The 18,831-nt window shown below is 39.9% G+C and overlaps 1 protein-coding gene across 5 annotated transcripts in view; it reads left to right on the top strand.

Annotated features, from left to right (window-relative positions):
* The window catches only part of wdr7 (WD repeat domain 7), a 686,509-nt gene that overhangs the window by 224,501 nt on the left and 443,177 nt on the right, over positions 1 to 18,831 (top strand). For all 5 annotated transcript variants that reach the window (XM_043675775.2, XM_043675690.2, XM_043675605.2 and 2 more), the window contains one exon: positions 5,610 to 5,733. In XM_043675775.2, the coding sequence (XP_043531710.1) occupies positions 5,610 to 5,733 (124 nt within the window). The remainder of the gene's footprint in view (positions 1 to 5,609; positions 5,734 to 18,831) is intronic.

Genomic DNA, 18,831 nt, shown 5'->3' with positions numbered 1-18,831 from the left:
TGACAGGTACATACATATCAAGGACACATTGTATCTGTTCCTTGAAAAAGTTCCACATTTCAACAACATCCTTTCCTGATAGCCTATGCTCCCAATTTTTGCTCCTCAGATCCTGTGTTGCAGCATCGTATTTACCCTCCCCCCACCCCCCCCAGTTGTAAAACCTATCTCTCTCCATAACCAAGGTGAAAGTCACAGAATTGTGGTCACCATCACCAAAATGCTCACCCACTAACAAGCCCATCACTTGTCCCGGTTCGTTACCAAATCCAATATGGCCTCCCCTCTGGTCGGACAATCTACGTACTGAGTTAGAAAAGCTTCCTGGACACACTGCACAAACACCGCCCCGTCCAATCTACTTGATGTAAAGAGCTTCCAATCAATATTTGGGAAATCGCCCATGACTACTACCCTGTGGCTTCTGCACCTTTCCAAAATCTGTTTCCCAATCTGTTTCTCCACATCTCTGCTGCTATTGGGGGGCCTATAGTAAACACCCAACAAGGTGACTGCTCCTTTCCTATTTCTGACTTCAGCCCATACTACCTCCAAAGGCGGATCCCCCTTGAACCGCCTTTCTGCAGCCGTTATACCATTTCTAATTAGCAACGCCAACCCCCCTCATTTTTTACCATCCCCCCCAATCTTACTGAAACATCTGTAACCAGGAACCTCCAACAACCATTCTTGTCCCTCTTCTATCCACGTTTCCGTGATGTCCACAACATCGTAGTCCCAAGTACCGATCCACGCCTTAAGTTCACCCACCTTATTTCTGATACTCCTTGCGTTGAAGTATACACACTTGAGCCCATCTCTTGAGACAATTATTACAGTGTCAATTTCATCAAATGTTTACATTTAGATTGCTTTGAATCAAGTTTTCTAACAATGGCAGTAGAATAGCATTCATTTCAACATTATCTGGTTTTCCTCTAATTTAGGATGCTGGGGAAAATAAGTTCTACATTACACAGTGCAGTTTCATACCCAATAGAATTGGAGTTTATACAATGTGGATTTGACTGACTTCATCAAATATTACATGGGAAGCAATGCTTGTTGTTTTGCTAGTGGGGGAGCAATTATGATCTAAGAGGATGAATAATGGGAACAGATCAATGTTTATCTAGGGAGTATTTTAAGGATTTGAACCTTAACTGCAATGTACAGTCAACAGAAGGGAACGTTTCTCCCTATGACCTACAATTTTCAGCATTGTGATAGAGGCTCATCACATAATTTTGTAATCTAAATCAATCTTTTTTTTAATTCATGTTCTTGACTGTTGTCACCTTTTTTTTATTCCTCCTACAATCGTCCTTTTAAAAACCCAAGTTATAGCCGTCCATCATTACTTAATAATTTGCCAGTTCTACAAGTTGGTACAATCTCACTTATGTTGAGACATTCTGCTTCATGTTTAAATGGATTTGGTTGAAATACTTACCTGGAATCATGATGTTTAGAGAAGAGGAGTAGACATTTCCACTTCTGCATAGGAGTACTTCCTACAGTCGCTCCTGAGCAGACTACCCATAATATTTAAACTATAACCCCTAGTTCTTAAATCACCAACCAACGGAAATAGTTTATCTATGCTGTCTTTTGGTGTTAATATACTTGAAGACTTGAATCAGATCACCCTTAAGCTTTTAAGTTCTAGAGAAAATAGGATTAATTTGTATAATTTCTCCTCATAATTTAACCCCTGAAGTCAAGTTATGATTCTTGTGAAAAAAAAAAGAGCTGCAGATGCTGGAAATCTGAAAAAAAGCACAAATTGCTGGGAAAACTCAGCAGGTCTGTCAGTGCAGAGAACGCAAAGTTAATGTTTCAGGTCCAATTCTGAAGAAGGAACACTGGACCCAAAATGTTAACTCTGCTTTCTTTCCACAGATGCTGCCAGACCTGCTGAGTTTTCTCAGCAGTTTCTGCATTGTACCCCATTCAAGGCCATTATACCCTTCCTGTGGTGTGGTGTCCATACCTGCTGATAGTATTCAAGTGGGGTCTAGCCAGGGTTTTGTATAGCTACAGCATAATATCTGCATCCTTATTGTCCAGTTCTCTAGATATAAATATTCAGTTTTCCGTTAGTTGCCTTGATTATTTTCTGTCTTTGTTCATATCATTTTGAAATTTTGTGTACCTGGACCCCCAAGTCTCTTTGGTCATTCACTGTATTTAACTTCATGCCACCTAGAAAGTACCCTGCTGTATTCCTTTTTGGCTCAAAATGGATAACCTCTCACTTGCTTGCATTGAATTCCATCTGCCACAGTTTTTCCCATTCATCTAGTGTATCAATACCTCTTTGTAATTTTATGTTCCTTGTTTGTGTGTTCATTAGAAACAAGAAATATCCCGAGGGTACTAGATAGGACGAGTACCAGGGACATGTTTGCACTTGCTGGGGAGACCAGAACTAGGAGACACAGTTTTCAGAATAAGAAATCCCCCTTTTAAGATGATGATGAGAATTCTTTTCTCTGGCTGTTAGTCTATGGTATTCAGTTCTCCAGAAGTGAGAGTCGGGGGTCATTGAATTTATCTACAGCTTAGTGAAATAGATCGTTGATAGATCAGGGAATCTCAGGGTATGTGGGGAGCTGACTAAATGATGGCATGAAAGTGAAGATCAGCCATAATCTTATTGACTGCTGGAGGCATCTTGTAAGGCTGAACAGTCGACTCCTACTCCTAATTCCTATGTTCTTATGTGTCCAAATTAGAAAGACTGGGGGATTGCACATCTATTTAGGCAATGATATTTTTGTTGCACTGACAATTTAACAAGCAATTTTTCTCCAAGTATCATTTGACTGTTAATTCAAATTTAACACTGATTAGTGTTGAAGTAAAATAAGTGAAATCTTCAGTTTACTTAATATGTTTGATGCATTTGATGGAATTGATTTACAGTTTCCTGGACAGTTTAACAATATTTTGATTTCATGCTTCCAATTTGATATTGAAATAAGTTTCTGTGAGGCTGTGACAATGGCAGAATTTGTGTTGCATGGTTGCCAGGTGACAGTTTGCTGACTGTTACAGCTTTTCGTAGAGACTAGTAAATGGTTTTTGGTACCTATACTTGATAAATGAGTGGGTAGCCTTGACATCACACCTCTGCTATTGTGGCAGAAATTTTGTTGAATGTGCAGCTTTGTGAGAGAGATAGCAAGAGGAGTGGAATGAAGAGCTGCTGGGATTTTACCAATTTAATAAATAACTTGAGCACAGAGCCACTGTCAGCTTTTAAGAACATCACGAAAGTTCACGTTGTAACACAAAAATAAAAATGCGTTTTATTGTGTTATTTGAGGATATGTGGATTTTCCACTCGCCTAATTTTAAAAACACTTTTATTGTTAGTTCGCTGTTAGATTTGATATATTCGCCATTACCCCACCTACCATTTTCCTACTTAAAATGCTTGCGTTGGTTCAATTACCAAGAGCCGAGTGATCATTTAGAGAGAATCAATGAAGCCAGTGTTTTGGAAGTTTCACATCACTTCGAAATTTAAAAGAAACAACAAAGCACTTAAAGAGAGGGTGAATTTGCTGTATTTGAAAAATAATTTATTTGCGTTATTGCCTGTCTTCACATCTACCTCAGCTCATCTAGTGCTAAAGTATTCATGTATGTGCAATCTCTTGAGTTAATTATTTTAATGTTTTGCTGGCTGGCCTCCACTTTGGACCGTCAGTAAGTCTGATCCAAAAGTTTGCCTGTTGTGTATCTATGAAATTTGATGAGTGTTAAGATATTACCTCTGTGTTTGCTGACCCAGTCAGGCAATGCATCTAATTACAAATTTTCCTCCATCCTTTCAACTCCCTTTAGAGTCTTGTCCCTCCCTAGCCTTGTGGCTACCTGTTTACAGCCTATATAGATCTCTGTATTGCTCCAGCTCTGGTCTCTTCAGAATCCAGGGTTTTCTTTGCTGTGTCAATCAAGCGTTTAGTTCTCAAATTCCCTCCTTTAGGCTCTTCACTGAAGACTAAGGCTTAATGGTTGTTACTGCAAAGCCATCTTCGATCTCAAGAGGCTGCCCAAGGAAAAGGCTGATGTTATTAGGCTAGTACTTCAAAGGTCTGGGCTAACTGTTTAACTTGCATTGCAAAAGCAGAGAAATGTAATTTTAATTAGTGAATAAATCTGCTGTAAAGAGCATCTGAGGTAAAGATGACCATGTAATTTCTGGATTACCATAAAGTCAGCCAGTTCACAAATGTCCTTCAGGGAAGAAAACTTGCCGTCTTCACCCAGTCAACAACAGCTCTGTCTTCAAAACCATAATCCCTACCAGATTAATCTCAGACCTCGGTCTCAGCTCTAACCTCTGCAACTGGATCCCTAGCTTCCTGACCCTCACAATGCAATCAGTGAAGATAGACAACTGCACCTCCTCCACAATAATCCTTAACACTGGTATCTTGTAAGGATGTTTACTTAGCCCCTACTGTACTCCATTAACCCTCACAACTGTGTGGCCACATTTCGTATGAACGCCACCTACAAGTTTGCTGAAAATGCAATCATGGTAGGCTGGATATTAAATGACAATGAGTCAGATAATGGAAAGAGGTAGAATGCTTGGTGCAATTATAATAATCTCTCTCTCTCAGCAAGACAAAAGAACAAATCATTGACTTCAGGAAGAAAGGAGGAAGACATGCCCCTATCTACATAAACGAAGCTGAGATGGAGAGGGTCAAGAGTGTCAAGTTCGTAGAAGTGACGATAACCAACAATCTGTCCTGGTCCTCCCAAGTAAATGCAATGGTCAAGAAGGCACAAAGATTCTTCTTCCTCTAGAAATTCTGCATTTCCATAAGGACCCTCACCAACTTTTACAGATACACCTTTGAAAGCATTCTATCTGGGTGCATAATAGCTTGGTACAGCAACTGCTCTATCCAGGACTATAGAAACTGCAGAAAGTTGTATGCACAGCCCAGATCATCATGGAAGCTAACCTCCCTTCCATGGACTCAATTTACATTTCTTGTTGCCGCAGAAAATCTGCCAAGATCATTGAAGACCCCCTCCCACCCCAGTAATACTCACTTCCAACAGCTTCCATCAGGCAGAAGACACAGAAGCTTGAATGCACCTGCCAACAGATTCACGAACAGCTTTTTCCTGTTGTTATTAGACTGCTGCACTGACCCCTCTAATTTCAAATCTAATGTTGACCTTGCTTTTTTCCACCTTGCAGTTGTAACCTTGAATGCCTCATTCTGTCAAAGCAGCCTATGATCTGTATGTCATTGTTTGTGATGATCTGCCTGTACTGCTCACAAAACAAAACTTTTCGCTGTACTTAGTGGCAACAATAAATCAAATCAAATCAGTCTAGCATGTATGTGACTCTAAACCAAGTAGGCTTGAGGGGCTCTATGTACAATCTCTACACATTTTTTCTTATGTTTTTATCCAATAATTGATCATCTACAATTTATATATGTTTATAAAATATCTGCAAAATTGATCAAGCTTTTAGTGTGCCACTCTTTTTAAAAAAAAAAAATTAATTCTTTCTTTCTAGAATTTCACACTGTAATAAATATATTTTAATTACCTTTTCTTTAAAGGTGAGGGAAGCTGCTCAAGCTTTACTGTTGGCAGAGCTTCGAAGAATTGAGAAAGAAGGAAGAAAGGAAACAATAGACACATGGGCACCCTACTTGCCACAGTATGTTGACAACATTATGTCACGTAAGTATCTTCATGGTCGTCTCAATCGTGCAGTTATGAATATGCTGACGGTGACATGATGTAATGATGCCCTATAGGTTACAATGATTGGTTTCCAATGCCATTATTCATAAACTCAATCTGTGTTTTTTGTTAGCTTGTTATTTGGATTAAAGTTTGAAGCATATTAATGTGAAACATTTTACAGATGTCATCTGAAAATGCATTTGTTATTTCTGTCATATTTTGTCAGCTGAGTCCACATTTAGGAAGGCTAGAATGAGATGAGGCTGTTCCAATAATCTAGTTATATTTCTCAGTTATATAAAATATTATGCCTCACTGGAAATCAATCCTCACTATTCGCCTAAGCATTAGCAAGTTAAAGATTTTATCAAAGTACGCAAAATTTCTCAACATACTCGAGATATATATCTGTAAAGACCAAATTTAACAGAAACTGCAGAAATAAATTGATTCTGACTACATGTGAACAATCATGAACTGTAAAAAATATAACTCTGTTGATTAAAATTCTAACCCTTTTATAAAATTCCCTTTTGTACTCTCGTAGACAGACTACAAAAAATATATTGGTGTTATGGGTGGATAGAAAATCTAGGAAAGGTGTTCATTGATCCCTGTCCACAGGGATCGCTAAGATGATCCTTGCATTTTGCCAGCACTTGCCACTCCTCCTGTCCTTTCACTTTTTTGCAAAAGGCACAGAGCAACTGGTTTACATTTATAACATTTCTGATTTATTGATCAGCTTATACCAACTGGTAAGGGTAAATAAACTGGGTTTCTTTGGGCTTTAAATATTAGTTGTTGGCAGGCAGAGGGTTTTGGCACTGACAACTGGTCACCACGCCACAGATCCATCAGCTACTTTTTGCCAGCTGAGTCCACTTTGTGTGCACTCCCTGGTGCCAGTCAGAAACGTGGAAAATAGCAAAAATATGCCATTCAGCCCTTCAAGCTACTATCACCTCACAATTATGGTTATGACTGATATCTAACTCATTACCCTGTTCCTGCTTTCTCCCCATATTCTTTGATCCTTTTAACCCCAAGAGCTATGTCTAATTCCTTCTAGAAAACATTTTGTTTTGTTTTTAATAGTTTTTTGTGACATAGAACTCGCCACTCTAGCTGAAGAAATTTCTCATCTCAGTCCAGGATCCTTAAATTGTGATGCCTGACTCTGGAATCCCTGATCATCAGGAACATCCTTCCTGCATTTGTCCTGTCACCCTCCCATCCATCTTTGTATTGTCTCCAAGGTGTCTTTGTTCAGCAACACTTTCCATGACCTTACCATTAAGTGCATAAGTCCTGCCCTGATTTGCCTTTCCAAAATGCAGCACCTCACATTTATCTAAATTAAAGTCCATCTACCACTCCTCAGCCCATTGGCCCATTTGATCAAGGTCCTGTTCTACACCGAGGTGACCTTCTTTGCTGTTCACTACACCTCCCCAACTTTGGTGTTATCTGCAAATTTATTAACCATATTTCCTATGTTCACATCCAAATCATTTATATAGATGATAAAAAGCAGTGGACCCAGCACCGATTCTTGTGGCACACCGCGGGTCACAGTCCTCCAGTCAGAAGAGCAACCCTCCACCACCACCCACTGTCTCCTAGTTTCGAGCCAGTTCTGTATTGAATGGCTAGTTCTCCCTGTATTCTGTGATCTAACCTTGATAACCCATCTCCCGTGAGGAACCTTGTCGAACGCCTTACTAAAGTCCATATAGATCACATCCACTGCTCTGCCCTCATCAATCCTCTTTGTTACTTATTCTAAAGACTCAATCAAGTAGTGAGATACAATTTCCCTCCCACAAAGCAATGTGGAGTATCCCTAATCGGTCCTTGCCTTTCTCTGTACTCATTTTCACATGGTACTGGGAGTAATCCGGGGATTACTACTCATGAGGTCCTTCCTAAATTTTTTTTAACCTAGATCCCTAAATTCTGACTGCAGGACCCCAACCTCCTTCCCATGCAAGTTATTGGCACCAACATGGACCATGACCTTTGGCTGATCACGCTCCCTGGAAGAATGACCTGTAGCTGCTCTGTAACACCTTTGAACCCTGACACCAGAGAGGCAACATACCATTCTGGAGTCTCAGCTGTGGCTTCAAAATGCATATCTGTTGCTCTCCTCCTTCCTTCCCTGCTGTACAGATGAATCATCCATGGTGCCACAGGACTGGCTCTTGCTGCCTTTGTCTGAGGATCCATTTCACTCACCAGTGTTCAGTTCATGAGCAAAATCATCTTGGGGCACTTTTGAACACCTTCCTGGTTCTCTTGGATTGTCTGCTCTGCAGATGGATGGGTGGTAAAACTGAGAAAAAAAAATCAGACCACCTTTCCCTCCTGATTTAATATTTCTGAACTCATCAAACCGCCATTCCAACTTAAGATGCTGTATTTGTACGTTATAAAACTGAAGAGTTAACTCCCATTTATAGGAAACATCTGTTCAATGTAGCTTCCTTAATTAACTCGTCCTTTTTGGATTATTTTTGTACTCCTCCTTAGCTCTCTGGCCCTGGAATTTATTGGTAACTTTCTGTTTAAAGTTAATTACAAACACATTTAAATTTTTTGAAAGAGGCTAAGACTCCCCCAGATCATCAAACTCCCAAGCATTCTGTTCAAGTTGCACACTATTGTGGGTAATTGTCTGACAAAACAGTGGTTATAGAATATATCATACTGAAACCTAATTTTTTGATTGTCTTTTTCAATTGTGGCATAGAGTTCAAAAGACAACAAGTTACACTAATCTTTTTTTATAGAATGAAAATCAGTACAAAAAAAACACAGTAAAACTTGGAACTGAACATTAAAATAAAACTGCAGATGCTGGACTCTGTTTCTGTCTTCAGAGATGCTGCCAGATCTGCTGAATTATTCCAGCAATTTGTATTTTTGTTTGTTGGAAATGAACAGATTTGTCTGCCCTTGGAGTATTGCATACTGTTCTGGTCACCGCATTATAAGAAGGATGTGGAAGACTTGGAAAAGGTTCAGAGGCAATTTACTAGGGTGTTGCCTGGTATGGAAGGAAGGTCTTATGAAGAAAGGCTGAGGGACTTGAGGCTGTTTTCATTAGAGAAAAGAAGGTTGAGAGTGACTTAATTGAGACACATAAGATAATCAAAGGGTTAGATAGCGTGGACAGGGAGAGCCTTTTTCTTCGAATAGTGATGGCTAGCACAACAGGATATAGCTTTAAATTGAAGGTTGATAGATGTAGGACAGATGTCAGAGGTAGTTTCCTTACTCAAAGAGTAATAGGGGCGTGGAATATTCTGCCTGCATCGGTGGTAGACTTGCCAACTTTGAGGACATTTAAATGGTCATTGGATAAGCACATAGATGAAAATGGGATAGTGTAGGATAGATAGACTTCAGATTGGTTCCACAGGTCGATGCAACATTGAAGGGTCATACGTTTGTGTTGTTGTTAGTTATATTGCTTTTTCCTTTTGGGATGTGAGAGTTCAGTTCCTGTCTGATTATGCATTCAATTCTGAGCATTTGAATGACATGGAGGCAGGAACAGTGGTGCTGTTAAATGGCTTGTAAATGAGTGTAGTACTCAGGCCTCTGATTTCTCTCCCAGGCCCTGACCTTAGCTTGCCAGCCTCCTTTAACCATTCACACATTCACTAAGGCATAAAAACTGTTTAAATGATCTACCAGAAATGTGGAATTGCTTTGGAGCAAAGAAAAGTAGGGGTAGAGCGGTCCTTCTTATATATTGCATGCTCCATGTCAAATGCAATGGAACTATTACTTTTCTGACTTAACATTATTACTGTACATGAGTTGATTGTGCAGAATATTTTATAATATAACCACAGAAAGTGCTGAAAAACCTAAACAGCTCTTGCAAGCATCTGTAGAGAAAGAAAGAGAGTTACTGTTTTGAACACAATAGGACTTCAGATTTGGAGAAACATCATTTCACACTCAGATCATTAAAACATGCTTTCTCCAAGATCCTGTCAGAACTGTTAAGTGTTATTTCTCCCCCAGTACATTCTGTTTATATTTGATTTTACTTTATTTGAACTTGTCATTGTGCAATATTTGCAAGTGCATTATGAATTTGTCTTCCTTATCTGAATTGAAGCTTTTGTTTTTTTTAATATTTCTGTTCTCAGAATAAATAAGTACACTCAATGGTTTATAGCTCAAGTGTATTTTCGGATAATTATTGGGATTAGTTTTGATTCTTTAGAAACAGCAGGTTTTTGTAATAATAGAGTGAAAAAAAATGTTAAACAATAGGAAGCATGATTTTACTATGATTATACTGCATATCAATATTTAAACCTTGTTTGAGTTGAAATTATGGAAGTGCAGTGTAATGTGAGACTGAATCTAGTAATGGTGTTGTGTTAGGATTTCGGTTATTATTTATTGCATCCCCAGAGGGAATTAATCCACTGCCTGTTGTGATTATTTTGGACAGCAGTCAGTCTGTTAGACAACAAGTTAATTGATTTTATATATCAAGAATTATTCAATGTATTAAACATTTCGGTGAAGAAATTAGGTATTTTTAACTGTTTACTTTGCCTCTTCATTTATCACATGTAGATTTCCGAATATTTTGTATAGCTTGGCAGTGCATCCCAGATGAAAAGCTGTCAACAATCCAGAAATTCATGGCAATGGTGTAGGACATAAAATTACCAGAGTAATGCACCTTACAGACACAGGCTGTGGTCAATTAAGAGATTTGTGCTCTACATATACAATACATTATGCTATATCTCTTGTTTGTCTCACAATACCTTGAGATTCATGTGCAATTAAATACCTATAGGAATGTAGTTTTAGTTCATATGTGGGCATATTGCCAATTCATTTTCACAAAGCGTAGTCCCAGAAATAGAGTCAGAGAGTCATGGATTAAGATAAATTTTCAATTAATCTATTTTGATTCTGAATGAAAAAGAAATATTGTCCAGCATTCAGGGAGAGCCCCATTTCTCCTTTCAATAGTGCTAAGTCTTTTACATCCATTAAAACCACTGGATTAGGAAGACAGAGCTTCACACTGATATGTTATTTCAAGGACTCCATTACAGTACTACAATAAAGTAGTTTGGTTATGATTTGGAGATGCCAGTGTTGGACACACACTCCCACATTCACGCATGCATCCCCCCGCAGACCCAGATACCCCACACCCACACATGCACTCTCCCATGGCCACCTACAACCCCCCACCCCTGACACACACACGCACCCACAGACACACACACTCCCACACACACACCCACACCCACACATGCCCTCCCCCAGAGACCCAGACCACCCCACACTCGCGCGCGTTACACACACACACACACACACACACACACACACACACACACACACACACTCTCTCTCTCTCCCTCAGACGCCCCCACACCAGGCAGACACACCCACACACGCATGGGTCCGGAGGGGGGTGGGGGGGGGGGGGCGGTGGGGTGCATGTGTGTCGGGGGATTGTGTGTCCATGAGAGTGCATGTGTGTATGTGGGATGTCTGGGTCTGTGGGGGAATGCATGTGGGAGTGTGTGCGTGTGTGTGTGTGTCTTACAATTGTGTACTCCTCAACCACCTGATGAAGGAGTGGCGCTCAGAAAGCTAGTGCTTCCAATTAAACCTGTTGGACTATAACTTGGTGTTGTGTGATTTTTAACTTTGTAGTTAGGTTAAGTTGTGAGTTCAAACCTTGGAGGAGAGTTCTAACCCATAACTTTCTGACTCATGCTACCAACTGGGACAGGCATACATGAGTTTGTTTTTTTTTCCCTCTATATTCCCTACCCAACTGATTAGCTGAAAGAGAAATCAGAAGATGTGTTGTATTGACTGCTGTAATGTGGAATGTTGAATCCAGGACAAAGAAAGGTCATTCAGCCTACTGAGATTATTGCAAACAGAAGCATCCTTTGCTATGGATTTTGCCCCTCACAATGACCTACTTTTCAGTGGAGGAGGGGAGAGGAAGAACAATACGATTTAAGTCATGTTCAACTCCTGTCAATTCTGTTTTTACCAGATAATAATCTAATTCCTTTTTGCAAATGTCAAATCATTTGGATTCTGCACCTCCTCTGGGCATTTGCACTATGTCACAAGATACATAATTAAGGTTGAGGAAGCACATTTGGTCTATGGAAAAAGACTCCAATTTTGTTTGCTACCCTCCAACTTGGTTCATTAATTATTTGTATTTTTGCCTCCACATGATTACTACTATGTAAAGAAGTTTTTTTGACCTTATTTTGAGATATACTGCTTACAAACTTGAAACCATGTTTCTTAGTTGTACCCATTGCTTAATTGAAAGTAATATTCTGGTTTTGCTTTCCCTATGCCCGCAAGAATCTTATGTTTCTCTACTGTATGGGGTCACCACTCAAATACCTTTAAGGCTGTAAAGCTTATTTTCTCCTCATTCATTCCTTAAACCTGAGGTGATATCCAGGATAATGCTGTTTCACTGCCTCCAATCCTAAAATGTTTCTCTTGTTTCTCGCTGACCAGAATTGGACACAATATTCAAGATATGCTTTGACCAGAGCACTCTGAAGTTTCTTCATTACTCATTCGGTTTATATTTTATCATTGTGGTAACTCATATTTGTTTTAATGTTTGCTGCGCTGAATAAATTGAACTTCATCTGTGTTGAATCTATTAGGATTCCTGAGAATTATGAAAGGAGTACTTTTTCAGTTATGTAACATTTTGCATTTTTCTGTACTGTATTAAAATTATTCCCTCAGTGTCCTGCCCATTTATACATGGTATGTAATGTTTGAATTGTCCCTGCCAAATTCCATTGCTTCATATGCTTTCATATCTTTTGAAAATGCCAGCTCTTTGGACTGAGTTTCTGAATCCAGTCCATTTTTGTAAATTCTAAAGAGTAGTACCTTCAGCACCGATGCCTCAGGCACCCAACTCTGCACTTCTCTCCACTGTGAAATTAATCCTCTAATAACCACTCACTTCCAATATTCAGGCAGCTTCTTAAAGCTTTGAGGATTTAGAGTAAACTCTAAGTTTAATTATTATTCTGTCATGTGTAAATTGTTTGAGATCTTTTGAAAGTCAATGAACATCACTTCATAGAGCTTATCACAGTTCACTTAGTGTTGAAAATTTGGTTAGGCACCATTGGAGATATTGAGGTGGTTTTGCAAGATCTTCCATGTTGACTGTTATTAATTATATATCGGTTAAAAGGTGATCCTTGTTAATTGATGCCATTAGTCTTACAACATAAGTAAAATAATGTATCTAGAGTAATTTGTGTCACTCATTTTGAATATCGGCATCACACTTGAGAAGATTCCAATTTATTACCTTCTCATAATGATTGTCATTGGCCACAGACATCTCCTACCTAGTGCCTTCCAGCCCATTAAATAAATTTGTTAAGTTGAACAGTTGGTGGTAAGTGTAGACAGGTGAGGAGGTTTCAACGATGGGTCATATACCCATCACACAACAGTCAATAAAGACAAGGTGCCAACACTAACATTCACAACAGGACTTGTTCGTGAGTGATCCGACATTTTAAAATTATTTTTGAAATGAAGAGAATCTATTTTTTTCTTTTAGTGGGATTTTGCGAATATTGCCAAATCTAGATTGACTGTTCAGATGTGTAATGATACATCTCCGGGGCAGATGCAATTTGAAAGCAGACCTTCCAGCCCAGAGGCAGAGACACTACCGTTTGCCACAACAGCCCCTCAATTAAAATAAAATACTTTTAGATAACCTGTCAAGATATGATTCAATGGCTTTCATTCGATCTGTTTTAGGCAGTAAGTTCACAACAGGAAACTGATTGCTTGTTCTGTTCTGATGATTGAAGTTCTTCAAAGTTCCTTCTTTGTGTACCAAACACGAGAGCCAACACTTCTTAATACTTTTTGACCTATTACCCTTCTGGCACCCAAAGCTCCATTCAGCTTGATACTGCATAAACAGTCCATGGATTTACTAGGGGCTATCTTCCCAATTCCTGATTGGTCTCTGCCTCACAGCGCCAGAGACCCGGGTTCAATTCCCACCTCAGGCGACTGACAGTGTGGAGTTTGCACATTCTCCCCGTGTCTGCGTGGGTTTCCTCCAGGTGCTCTGGTTTCCTCCCACAGTCCAAAAATGTGCAGGTTAGGTGAGTTGGCCATGCTAAATTGCCCATAGTGTTAGGCGAAGGGGTAAATGTAGGGGAATGAGTGTGGGTGGGCTGCGCTTCGGCGGGTCGGTGTGGACTTCTTGGGCCGAAGGGCCTGTTTCCACACTGTAAGTAATTAATCTAATCTAATCTAAAAAATACCTTCACAGCAACCTCAGCCAATGTAGGAATTAAATCCACAGCCTTAGCATCTCCCTGCTTCGCAAACCAGCTGTCCCATCAACTGAACTAACCAAACCGCATGTATCATTACCCCCTGCCAAATTGATACATCAAAAACATTAAAGCAACTATTTGCCTTCAAGTAAAAGGCAATTACAGGGGGTTCTGGAGATGTGAAATGAAAGCCTACACTCCGATCTATCACCATCAACCCCCACCTTCATCTATGTATTGCATTCCCAGCTACCTTTCCCCCCCACCAATTCCACCTCCATCCCATTTGTCTCTCAGCCCGCCTTGCGCCGCACACGTGCACGCACACACACATTATATATACATACATATATATATATATATATATATATATATATAAAATAGACATATACATACATTGCTAATGAAGACATGTCAACTGTCTTGCTCCTCAGATGCTGTCTGACTGGCTGTGCTTTTCCAGCACCACATTTTTGACTTTGATCTCCAGCATCTGCAGATGGCAATTAGTGCAAACTCCTTCAAATTGTATGATATGGGAATTTTATGGTGCTTCATGGGCTTTTGAATACTTGCTTGTTGCAGAAGTACATAAGTAGGACGAGGAATAGGCCACCCAGCCCTTTATGCCTTCAGTGAGATCATGGCTGATCTTTTAGTTTAACATTATTTTCCTGCACCATCTCAGTAGTCTTGATGTTTTTAATCAGCTTATAATCTAACTATCTAACATACTCAACAACTTCTTTCCTGTAGGGCTGTGGAAAATCATTCCCAAGATTTCCCACTGTCTGACTGAAACCTCTTCCTCGTCCCAGCACTAAATGGCCTGCCTTGATACCAAGACTGACTCTCCTGGTTCTAAACCCCAAGTCTGATAAAGATGCTTTCTTCATCGACTGTTAAAATTTGTAATATGTTTGAGTGAGATCACTTCTTATTCTTCTAAACTCCAGAGAATAGAACTCTGTCTCTTTTTTTTAAAGAGAACAATTTCTCCATCCCAGGAATTACATTTATGAATATTCATTGTGCTTCCTCTATGCCAATTATACTATTGTTTCGGTAAAGAGACAAAAACTGTATGCACTACTCAGACTGTGATCTCGCCAATGCTGTATTTAATTGTAGTATGACATCTTTGGTCTGAGACACTAATCCTGTGCAATAAGTTGCCAGGTTACTCAGCATCATTCTCAACTCAATGAGAGTTTTGCTCTGATTCATTCATTAAAAGAGAGTTAAGCCTTGCTTAAATCCTGCTACCATTAGTGTTTGGTGCACAGCCAGTCCTTATTATGGTAACTTCACTTGGTTTGTAACCCAGTTCAAAGGAGGTGGCATAAGCAAAAGGCTTGAGCTGAGGATTCTAAGGCTGTTATAGATGAATAATTCAGGAGCATTGATCTCATGTGCACTCAGTAGAGATAGTCTCATCTCACCAGGTGCTAATGCTGGAATCTGTGCAGACCTTGAGCTGCAATTTAATGCAGGATGAAAAGCACAATGGGAGGTGTGCCTTCGTGACTGTATCAGACCAGGAGAGCCATACAGATCATAGTTATCGAGAGGAACCATAGTGGTAGTGGTCACTTTTGCAATGGTAACAATCACTTCTTCCATAGAAGGAACTCTTGCCAAGTTGCTTTGGCTGTTCATAAACTGCAGTTACAATGTAGTGAAAGATCTATGTCACATTATCTTCGAAAACTGCATTCCAAAGTGCTTGTATTTTTCACACTTTACTTCTTATCCCGACACTTCTAATTGATCCTGACAGCTGCAGAATGATCACAGCCATCAGGGTTTTATGGGAGGAAATTTTCGCAAAAGTAGAGGTGGCAAGTTTCTGGGTTTCGGGATAGGGCACATACTGACTTACAGTACTGACCCGTTTTTCTTGTCAGAATACCTCTACACCATATCGAAATATGAAATTTTCATATGGAAAGTCTGGGCAGTAACAATAGAATTGTAGTACCTAAGAATAACTGAATGAAATCAGGTCTGAACGAAATGGAGGGCACACAGTTCTTAAAATGTATACTGTTACGACCACTCTCCGGTAAAAATCCCTAACTTGTTCTGATTCCAGATGGGATATCTCCATCTGGTTATGTTCCCAGATAAGGAAGGTTGAATTGGGTGCCCTTCTTTACTCAAACGTCCCTTGGTTGGTCGCAACAAGTTCACTTTGAAAGGAACCCAGCCCAAACATATTTGTGCTTTAAAAGCGGCTAATTTAGCCAGTCTCTTCTTGAATTTAAATGTGTGATTCATGACTATTAAGACGTGAGAAAAGATAATAAAACTCGATACTCACAAATATAAATTAGAAATGAGAGCAAGTTAAATAAAATGAAAATGTGAATCAGTCTTTGGTTTGCCCACAACAGCAGATTGCAGCTGTTAAGGTTCAAACTTAAGAAGAGACCTCTCATACATTAGAGTTGATCATCTTCTGCACCTTCTCTGTAGCTGAAACACAATATTTTGCATTTTGTTCTATTACCCTGATGTACTTTCTTTGGACAGGAATCGTCTTCCTGCTCCACGGACGTTTTCACCCATTTCCAGTACTCTACCTTCACCTGGACACCTCCCTGTGGGCTCTTACTTGCACTTTATCTCTTTATTGAGAACTGTTGAGCTGACATCATATGTTTTAAGTTCTTTGCTCCACTCATATATTCTAACATTTCTACCTCTGAACTTTCAGCACTCTGTTCTCTAACATTATTACTAAACCTGCCAACAAGTCCAGTACTGCTGTTGTCTGGCATGCTGACTTCTCCTCTTGAATCCCACAGTTAATGTCAAACTAGCGTTTCCAGCGGTGTAACTGGTCTAAACTCAAAAGATCTCCCCTCCCATAGTTTCTCAGTTCATAGTTCCTAAATGGGAGCCCACTTGTACATTCTTCCTAAAATCCACTAAAAGAGTAGCCTTAACAGATGCATCGTTTCAGCCCAGTGAACTTACTAATCTGTACCTTGATGCTGTCGTTCTGTCCTCATCTTGTCTCTTCCCACTTATGTTTATGTTTTTTTTTCATATGCTTTATGACAGTTCCATAATTTCCAGTTTCCTGGTCACAGACTGCCTTTTCACCATGGATGCCCATGTCCCTCTATGCAATCTTGTCCCATTAGGATAGTTTGAAGGATACCAATTTCTTGCTTGAAAAGAGGTCTGAACAGTTGTCATTCACAATCCTCCTTTGTCTGACTCAACCCGTTCTCACTTTAAACTGTTTCTTCTTTAACTCATCCCACTTCTCCATGTCAAAGGTGTGGATATGGGTACCTCCATGGGTCGCAGGTATACCTGTCTCTATGGTGTATAGAGCAGTCCTGCTCAGGCTCACTCCCAAAACTCTTTCTCTGGTACATTGATAATATCATTGCTGCTTCCTGCTGTTGTTTGGAATTAGGAAAGTTCATCAACTTTTGCTTCCAATTTCCATCCTTCTCTCACCTCCACCTTATCCATCTCAGACTCTTCCCTTCCCTTCCTTTGCTTCAGCATTTCCATTTCTGAAATAAGCTGTCCACCAAAATACATTACAAACCTATTGACTCCTGCATTTCCCTTGACTATACTTTCTCACCACTAATTCCTGCTGGATTTTCATTTCATTCGTTGTCTTTGCCACATATATTTCAATGCTGCCAGATTCCATAGGGGTGCTTCTAATATGTTTTTGATTTTCCAGAACTGAGGATTCCACTGGCCGCAGTAGTTGGCAGGGCCCACAGCTGTGTCTGATCAGTTTCACGCACTTTTGCCCTCACTCCTTCCCTTCCCACCAAGAAAAATGATAGGGTTCCCTCACATTGATAGGTGTCCTCACGTTCAGAGTATCATCCCATGCTATTTCTAACACATCCAGCAGAATGCCACCCCCAAACACATGCCCTACCCCCTCCCCCATTGTCAGCATTCCACGGGGGCAGTTCTCTCCTTTTTTTTTTGTCTTCCCTCCTCACTATCTAATGCCCAAACACACCTTCCAGGTAAAATGCCAATTTACTTGTACCACTCTCAGTCTCATTTATTGTATTTGCTGTTAACTTTATGGTCTCCCCTACATTCATGAGACTGAACGTTTGTGGAACACCACTGTAAGATGTTCCAGTTGTTCACCATTTCAATAATCCCTCTTGCGCTTGTATTAACATTTTCACCCGAGAGCTGTTGCAGTGTTTCAGCAAAGCCCAAAGCAAGCTAGGTGAACAGCACCTCATTTTCTAAACAAGCACATTGCAGTCTTCAAAAATCAGCATTGAGTTCAACAGCTCAACGAACAGTCACCTTCATTTTGATTGCAACCTTTCCCCACTCCGTGTCTTGTTTGCATGGGTTTGCTCTCAGCAAATTCAGCCCATTTTCACATCTCCATTGGCACCTATTTTTTAATCTAGATTCCTCCTCTGCTGCCCTTAGCTCCCACACTGTCAACAGTACAAAAACCATCATTTTCAGCCCAGTTCAGTTCTGGAGAAGAAACGTTGCATTTGAATTGCGAACACTGCTTCTCTCTCCTCTAATGCTGCCAAGGCTGAATTTTTCAACCTCCTTCTATTTTTATTTCCCCCTCTATCATCCACTTTGTTTTTGAAGATTTCAAAGACGAAGCAAAATGAGATTGGCACTTTATGCCTAGTAATAATTAAATATGAACACCCCTATATCTTTAAATAACTGACTATACAAA

This window comes from Chiloscyllium plagiosum, unplaced genomic scaffold, assembly GCF_037043375.1.
Source record: "Chiloscyllium plagiosum isolate Xiang-an unplaced genomic scaffold, Cpla_swu_hap1 HiC_scaffold_1, whole genome shotgun sequence".
NCBI classification, from domain to species: domain Eukaryota; kingdom Metazoa; phylum Chordata; class Chondrichthyes; order Orectolobiformes; family Hemiscylliidae; genus Chiloscyllium; species Chiloscyllium plagiosum.
This window is presented reverse-complemented; position numbering and strand designations above follow the sequence as displayed.